This window comes from Mus pahari, chromosome X, assembly GCF_900095145.1.
Source record: "Mus pahari chromosome X, PAHARI_EIJ_v1.1, whole genome shotgun sequence".
Lineage (NCBI taxonomy): Eukaryota > Metazoa > Chordata > Mammalia > Rodentia > Muridae > Mus > Mus pahari.
In genome coordinates this window covers 50,902,207-50,911,428 of record NC_034613.1, presented here as the reverse complement: position 1 = coordinate 50,911,428, position 9,222 = coordinate 50,902,207, and the positions used below count along the sequence as shown (strand labels likewise).

At 37.9% G+C, this 9,222-nt stretch overlaps 1 protein-coding gene across 5 annotated transcripts in view; it reads left to right on the top strand.

The window, feature by feature from the left end:
- Nucleotides 1–9,222, top strand: part of Atp11c (ATPase phospholipid transporting 11C) — a 179,947-nt gene that overhangs the window by 144,628 nt on the left and 26,097 nt on the right. For all 5 annotated transcript variants that reach the window (XM_021187669.2, XM_021187667.1, XM_029534090.1 and 2 more), the window contains one exon: nucleotides 7,801–7,860. In XM_021187669.2, the coding sequence (XP_021043328.1) occupies nucleotides 7,801–7,860 (60 nt within the window). The remainder of the gene's footprint in view (nucleotides 1–7,800; nucleotides 7,861–9,222) is intronic.

The window sequence follows — 9,222 nt, the reverse complement described above, 5'->3', positions numbered from 1 at the left end:
GAGTCTCTAGCTGCATATGTAGCAGAAGATGGCCTAATCGGCCATCATTGGGAAGAGAGGCCCCTTGGTCTTGTAAACTTTATATGACCCAGCACAGGGCAAGGCCAGGGCCAAGTAGTGGGAGTGGGTGGGTAGGGGAGCAGGGGCGGGCAGGGGATACAGGGAACTTTCGGGATAGCATTTGAAATGTAAATAAAGAAATTAATTAATTAATTAATTTAAAAAATAGACCTCACTCTACCCTCTTATTCTCTGTCCCTTCTCTCCCTGTCCCCCCCCCTCCACATGTTCCTGACTTGCCTCTACTCTCCCCTACCCCTCTCTGCCTTTCTCTGTCTCTATTCTCTCCTCAACTCCTTTCCCCATACCCTAAATAAACTCTATTCTATACTTAAAAAAAAAAAACAGACTTCAGGAAAATGTTATAACTGGTCTTGGTTCTACAGCTAGGAAGTATGAGGACTATATTTCCACAGTAGGTTAAATCCAGGAATCTCCTCCAGAGTTAGGTTCTGTTGGGCTTGGCATCACTGATTATTTCTTTTGACCTTTCCCTAATAGGAGGTCTCCATGAAGATTTGTCATGTAGATTTGTTTGGTAACTTGACTTTTCCCAAAAAGCTTGATGTGCCTCCAGATGCACTTTGGCCTGTAATTCAAGCATGTTCTTCCTGATGGAATGAATGCTCTGCTAAAAGAACAAAACAAGTGTTAACTTACCAAATGTTAACCAATGATTAGAAACTGTTATGACCTCATTCACAACAAAGGACACTAGAGATTATTTCTGTAGATGACACCTTCTGTGTCTGTTATCATCTACATTACTGACTCACCACTATTTCTTTTATACAGCTGTCTTTTGTCCAGAAAGAAATTCTAATCGTGTAACCATATTTGGCTTAGCATTAAAAAAATATATCCCCTCATCTTTTTTAAGATATATAGTTAGTAATATATGTGTCTGGGTATGTGCATGTGATTGGAGATGCCCAAAGCCACCATATGACCATGGAGCATTAAGGGCATTGTAAATTGCCATCTGGGTGATGGGAAGGAAACTCCTAAACCATTTTCAGAATGTTTCTCCATTACTGGAGTACTTTAATTACAAGACTGTGTTTGTTTCTTCATTCAATCTTACTCATATAATCCAACCAGGGTACTTTAGAATATACTACTTTCCAACTTACTTCTTAGAAATTTTACTCTCTGTCTGATCATTATTCTATCTTTTAAGGTAATCCCTCACTCTGACACTGTCTTACCATACATGGATTTTATGTTGTTTTGTTCTTGTAGTGGTTTTGCTGTTTTAAATGTATAGTTGTGTTTGAAACAGGGGTCCTCTGTGTAGACCAGAATGGCTTCGAACTGGCCATTGTTCTGCCTCTGCCTCCTGAGCACTAGAGTTATAGCTATGTACTATTTAGTCTGGCTTTACCATATATGTTTAAAATGAATACTACTTTGTCTTGATTCTGCTATCCCATCCATCCTTAAGACCATGATCATCCCAGAAATGCAGGATGGTTCAACATACAAAAATCTGTCAGTGTAATCCACCATATAATCAAACTGAAAGAAAAAAAACCTACATGATCATCTTATTAGGTGCTGAAAAAGCTTTTGACAGAATCCAACACTGTTCGTGATAAAAAGGTCCTCAAGAATTTAGGGATACAAGGAACATTCCTTTACAGCAAGCCTATAACCAACATCAGATGAAATGGAGAGAAACTCAAAGCAGTTCCACTAAAATTGGGAACAGGAAAAGGTTGTCCATTCTTTCCATATCTATTCAATATAGTATTTGAAGCTTTAGCGGAAGCAATATACAATTGATGGAGATCAAGAGGATGCAAATTGGAAAGGAAAAAGGCAAAGTATGGTCATTCACAGAAAAAAAAAAAAAGTAGGACCTGCAATAGTGCCCAGGCTAGTTTTGAACTACAGGGTTCAAGTGATCCTCCCACACTAGGCTCCTGAGTAGCTGGGATCACAGGAAGTATGCTGCACCACTGAGCCCAGCAACAAAATCAACTTCTTATAAACCCACTAGACACCAAGTTCAATGCTTCTAAGTAAAGAACTGTAAGCCATTGAGGTCAAGGCCAGCTTGGACTCCACACAGCGAGTATTGGGTCAGTCAGTCAGAGCTACATAGCAAGCCCTATGCTCAAGAAACTCAAATCTAACATGTCACAACTATTTCGAAGAGTTTTCACTTTCTCAAAAGTTGATTATGGTGATACTTGCCAGTAATCCCAGCATTTGGGAGGCTGTGGTAAGAGGACTGCCACTCCCAGATCAGCCCAGTGACTGTTTTTCCCATTCTTAGTTGAATGTGGTAGGAGAGACCTATGTATAATTCTAGTACTGGGATTGCTGCAGCTTGAGGGTCATGGCAAACTTAGGCTACATAAAACAGTGTTGAGTAATACATTTTATTTTTTTAATGAAAAGAAGCAAAAGTATCTCTAGGGACCAGAGAGATGGCTTAGCAGCTAAGAACTCTTCTTGAGGACCCTGGTTTTCTCAGCCTAACACAGGTTGTTCACAACCAACACCCTCTTCTGGTTTCTGAGGGCAATGATCACATATGGCGCAAGACATGCTTACAAGCAAACCACCTATACACAGTAAAAGACTTCTGAAAGATTCTATAACTGAATTTTGGAGAGGGGAATATACTCATGTAGAATATTCAATAGAACCCAAGGAATAGACCAAATTCTTCACAAACACTGTGCCCACAGCACAAATATATATATATCCCAAAATTCTACCAGGCAACTCCTACAACTTATAAACACCTTCAGTAAAGTATCTGAAAAGATTAACTCAAGGAAATCAGTAGCCCTCCTGTATACAAATGACAAATAGGCTGAGGAAGAAATCAGGGAAACAGCACCTTAGTCTCAGATAACAAATTTTGGGGTAACACTAATGGGGCAAGACTAGACTTGTAACTTCAGCCTGGTGGTGGCAGTGCACCTTTAATCCCAGCACTTGGGAGGCAGAGGCAGTTGGATCTCTCTACATTTGCAGCCAACCTGGTCTACAGAGCTAGTTCTAGGATAGCCAGGGCTATACAGAGAAACCAAGTCTTGACCCTCAAAACAAACATCCTTCAAGTTATTGAAGAAAGAAATTGAAGAAGATATCAGAAGATGGAGAAATCTCCCATGCTCTTAGGTTAGGGAATGGTTAACATAGTAAAAAGGGCTAACCTACCAAAAGCAATCTACAGTTTCCATCAAAATCTTCACAGATCTTGAAATGACAATCTTTAGCATCATATGGAATCATAAAACACCCCAACTCCCTAAAATTATCATGAATAATAAAAGAACTGCTGGATATGTCACTATCCCCGGTTTTCAATTGTGTTACAAAGCTATTGTTCTTTTTTTAAGTCAGCAAAATAATTCATAATAGTTAAATGTCTCTTAAATATACATGGTATCTTCTGAAGCTAAAAGTAATATGCAATCAACCAGTTTTTAAAATTTATTTGGAATATTAAACATGATAGAAATAGAAAAATCTCTTATGAAGTACTCTATGAAAGAAAATTGTGACCAGTTCCTGATTAGACAGAAACTGTTCCATCTTCAAGGGAGGATACACAGCATAACTGTGGCTTCATAGAATTAATTGGGTAGTGTTCCTTCTGTTTCTATTTTGTGGAATAGTTTGAAGAATGTTGGTATTAGGTCTTCTATGCAGGTGTGATGGGATTCTGGACTAAACCCATCTGGTCCTGTGCTTTTTTTTTTTTTTTTTTTTTTTTTTTTTTTTTGGTTGGGAGACTTTTAATGACTGCTTCTATTTCTTTAGGGGCTTTGGGACTGTTTAGATGGTTTATCTGATCCTGATTTAACTTTGGTACTAGGTATCTGTCTAGAAAATTGTCTATTTCATACAAATTTTCCAATTTTGTTGCGTATAGGCTTTTGTAGTAGGATCTGATGATTTTTTGAATTTCCTTGGTTTCTGTTGTTATGACTCCCTTTTGATTTCTGATTTTGGTAATTTGAATATTGTCTGTGACCTCTGGTGAGTCTGGATAAGGGTCTATCTATCTTGTTGATTTTCTCGAAGAACCAGCTCCTGGTTTTGTTGATTCTTTGTATAGTTCTTTTTGTTTCCACTTGGTTGATTTCAGCCCTGAGTTTGATTATTTCCTGCTGTATACTCCTGTTGGGTGAATTTGCTTCTTTTTGCTCTAGAGCTTTCAGATGTGCTGTCAAGCTGCTAGTGTATGCTCTCTCTGGTTTCTTTTCGGAGGCACTCAGAGCTGTGAGTTTTCCTCTTAGCACTGCTTTCATTGAGTCCCTTAAGTTTGGGGGATGTTTTGCCTTCATTAAATTCTGAAGTCTTTAATTTCTTTATTTCTTCCTTGACCAAGTTATCAATGAGTAGGTAGTTGTTCAACTTCCATGTGATTGTGGGCTTTCTGTTGTTTTTGCTGTTACTGAAGACCAGCCTTAGGTCATNGTGATCTGATAGGATGCATAGGATTATTTCAATCTTCTGGTATCTGTTGAGAGTTGTTTTGTGACAAATTGTATGGTCAGTTTTGGAGAAGGTACCATGAAATGCTGAGAAGAAGGTGTATTCTTTTGTTTTAGGGTGCAATGTTCTATAGATATCTGTTAAATCCAATTGGTTCATAACCTGTATTACATTCAATGTGTCTGTTTAGTTTGTGTTTCCATGATCTATCCATTGATGAGAGTGGGGTGTTAAAGTCTCCCACTACTATTGTGTGCAGTGCAGTGTGTGCTTTGAGCTTTAGTAAAGTTTCTTTTTTGAATGTGGTTGCCCTTGCATTTGGAGCATAGATGTTCAGAATCGAGAGTTCTTGGTAGATTTTTCCTTTGAGTACGAAGTGTCCTTCCTTATCCTTTTCTATAACTTTTGGTTGAAAGGTGATTTTCATTTGATATTACAATGGCTACTCCAGCTTGTTTCTTGGGACCATTTGTTTGGAAAATTGTTTTCCATCCCTTTACTCTAAGGTAGTGTCTGTCTTTGGCACTGTGGTGCATTTCCTGTATGCAGCAAAATGCTGGGTCCTGTTTACGTATCCAGTCTGTCTGTCTATGTCTTTTTATTGGGGAATTGAGTCCATTGATGCTAAGAGATATTAAGGAAAAGTAATTGATGCTTCCTGTTATTTTTGATGTTACTTTTATGATTGTGTGGCTATCTTCTTTTGGGTTTGTTTAAAGATTCCGTTCTTGCTTTTTCAAGGGTGTAGTTTCCCTCCTTGTGTTGGAGTTTTCCATCTATTATCCTTTGTAGGGCTACATTTGTGAAGAGATATTGTGTGTAAATTTGGTTTTGTCATGGAATATCTTGGTTTTTCCATCTATGCTAATTGAGTTTTACTGGGTATAGTAACCTGGACTGGCATTTGTGTTCTCTTAGTGTCTGTATAACATCTGCCCAAAATCTTCTAGCTTTCATAGACTCTGGTGAGGAGTCTGGTGTAATTCTGATAGATCTGCTTTTTTTATATGTTACTTGACCTTTTTCCTTTACTGCATTTAATATTCTTTCTTTGTTTTATGCATTTGGTGTTTTGATGAATAATGGAACGGGAGGAATTTCTTTTCTGATTTAATATATTTGGAGTTCTGTAGGCTTCTTGTATGTTCATGGACATCTCTTTCTTTAGGTTAGGGAAGTTTTCTTCTATAATTTTGTTGAAGATATTTTCTGACCCTTTAAGTTGGGAATCTTCACTCTCTTCTATTCCTGTTATTCTTAGGTTTTGTCTTCTCATTGTGTCCTGGATTTCCTGGATGTTTCGGGTTAGGAGCTTATTGCATTTCACATTTTCTTTGACTGTTGTGTCAATGTTTTCTATGGTGTCTTCTGCACCTGAGAATCTCTTCTTCTCTTCTATCTCTTCTATCTCTTGTATTCTGTTGGTGATGCTTGCATCTTTGACTCCTGATCTCCTTCCTGGGTTTTCTATCTCTAGGGTTGCCTCCCTTTGTGATTTCTTTATTGTTTCTATTTCCATTTTTAGACCCAGGATGGTCTTGTTCGATTCCTTCACCTCTTTGCTTATGTTTTCCTGTAATTCTTTAAGGGATTTTTATGTTTTGTCTTAAAGATCTTCTACCTGCTTACCTGTGTTCTCCTGTATTTCTTTATGGGAGTTATTTATGTCCTTCTTAAAGTCCTTTATCATCATCATGAAATGTGATTTTAAATCAGAGTCTTGCTTTTCTGGTGTGTTTGGGTATCTAGGGCTTGTTGAAGTGGGAGAACTGGTTTCTGATGATGCCAAGTAGCATTGGTTTCTGTTGCTTATGTTCTTGACCTTTCCTCTTGCCATCTGGTTATCTGTGTTGTTAACTGGTCTTGTTGTCTCTGACTGTGGCTTGTCCCTCCTACAAGCTTGTGTGTCAGTACTCTTGGGAGACCATTTCTCTCCTGGAGGAAATTGGGTATGAAGAGCACAGGATCAGCTCAGAGGTGCAGACAGAAACTGGAAGGATCCTGTCCCCAGCTGTTCCTTGGTTCCTGTGTCCTGATGGCTCTGGGTGGGTCCCTCTTAGACCAGGATTTTGAACAGAAGTGGTGGTCTTACCTATGCTCACAGATGTGTCAGCACTCCTGGTAGACCAGCTCTCTCCAGAAGGTATTTAGGTGTGGAGCACTGTGGTATAGGATCAGCTCCAGGCACAGATGGAAACTGGAAGGATCCTGTCCCAAGGTGCTCCTCAACTCCTGTGCCCTCAGGGCTCCAGGTGGGTCCCTCTGAGCAGAAGTGGTGGTCTTACTTGTGCTCACAGGCTTTTCAGCCCTCCTGGGAGATCTGCCCTCTCCAGGCAGTATTTGGGTATGGAGCTCTGTGGTACAGGATCAGCTCAGGGTGCATATGGAAACCGGAAGTGCTACAGAGCTATTGTAATAACAGTATGGTATTAGCACCAGAAAAAAAAGACATGTTGTTGTTCAAATTGAATTGAAGACCCAGACATAAATCTGTCCATTTATGGACACGTTATTTTTTTTTAAGAAGGTAGAAATACATACTGGAAAAAATACGGTATCTTTAACAAATTTTGTGATTCAACTGAACATCTGCATGTAGAAGAATCCAAATAGATCCATATTCATCACCATGCACAAAATTCAACTCCAACTCAAAGACCTCAACATAAAAACTGAACACACTGAAACTGATAGAAGAAAAAGCGGGAAATAGCCTTGATCCCATTGGCATAGGAAAATACTTTCTGAACAGAACACAGAACAGACACTAAGATCAAAATACACACTTTGGGTATTATATAAGTCTATAGTGATTATATAAATCCAATTGATATTTAAGGGACATACATTAGGCGTTGTATCATGCCAAATGAACTTATTTCTTTCCTGTAATAAGAATATAGCAAACCAGTCCTGGTGTCTTGTGATTACAATTCCAGAACTTGGGAGGCTTAAACAGAAGGAAAACTATTAGTTTGAGACCAGAGAAGCATATATAGCAAATTCCAAACTACCTTGGATTATAGTGTGAGAACTTGTCTCCAAAAGAAAGGAAAAAAATCGGTAATATCAAGAGGTTCTCATATGTGAGATCCTCTTTTACTTAGGTAAGGGCAAAAGTTACTCTTAGTGTGAATTACTCATTTGAAATATTTCTTTACATCTTTGCAATAGAGAGTTATTGCATTCTAACATTAAAAGGATTTAAGAATGACTGTGTACACACCCATTTAAGTTAATTAAGTAAAAAATACTAACTTTTATCTTAATATTTTCCAGAACCTTTGTTTTATTTTGCCACAATTTTTGTACCAATTCTTCTGTGGATTCTCACAACAGGTATGTGCCATTCTTAGCAGAAATGTAGAGATACAAGAAGTATAATGATGACTGACTCAGAAATTTGGTTAGTCCATAAGCACTTTAATGATGTTGCCAAGCTGGTGTGACTGGAGCATCTGTGACTGCATTTTCAAATTTAGGGTCAAGCTTTATCTTGATTCTAAATGCTAGAAAGTAATGTTTTTCTTAGGATATTACAATAGTCCAAACAAATGTCTTTATCACTTTAAAACTTGCAGTATAATGATGAGGAAGAGGCAGACACTTAAACATGTGATATGGAATACTATATTAGTGCTCTGAAGGAAAAAATATAAAGTTTGTAAAAATATAATGTAATAATAAAATGATATACTGTAACAAGTTGAGAGGCTACTAGTTTAAAAGAGCTATCTGGAACAATCTCTTTAATAAGACAACATGCAGACAGAGACCAGAGTACCCTAGGGAAGAAACTAAACAGACATTTTTTAAATGTTCCAGGTAAGGAGTGACCACTGAGGAGGTGATATAAAGTGTCAGTAGGGGGCTTTGGGGATAGCATTTGAAATGTAAATGAAGAAAATATCTAATAAAAATGCCAAAAAAGGCACAAGAAACACAAAGAAAAGAATAAAGTGTGTTAGTGTACAGTAGCATGCTGTATTGTGTGTTTGGAGTATATATACCCTTCTAACTGCTGTTATCTAGCCTTCCTTAGGTTACTCCCTACATAGTCTATCAGACCAAGCCTAATGATGTCTACCATCTTATCTAGCATTGCCTATTTCATTTCTTCATTCATTCTCTCATCTATGACCCATCAAATGAGTCATCATCAGTGATCATTCCTGCTACACATAGATGCCAAGTCTCCTATATATGCATTTGTTAAATAAAAATATTTAAAGTGAGCCAGTTAGAGTGGTGCATACCTTTAATCTCAGCATTTAGGAAGTGAAATCAAGAGGATCAATTACTTATGAGTTTGAGGCCAACCTGGCTTGCATGAGTTTGAAAACATCCTCTGTGTGTGTGTGTGTGTGTGTGTGTGTGTGTGTGTGTGTGTGTGTATCCTAAGTTTCCAAGTTTGCCTGTGTGTGTGTATCCTAAGTTTCCAAGTTTGCCTGCCAGCCTGTATTAACTAGTTTTGGGGCTAAACATTGAGCAAGGAAGATTACAATTNAGATGGTGATGATAATGATGAACCCAGTGTATGTAAAACAGATTGTTGTTTAACAGAAGGATTTTGTTAATTAATTAATCCTGACAAGTCTCTTATGAGTTGTATCTCATTTTTAAATATATAAAAAATAGACCACACGATGGTCATCCTCCTTGGTTTTCTTGTGTTTTGCAAGATGTATCTTGGGTATTCTA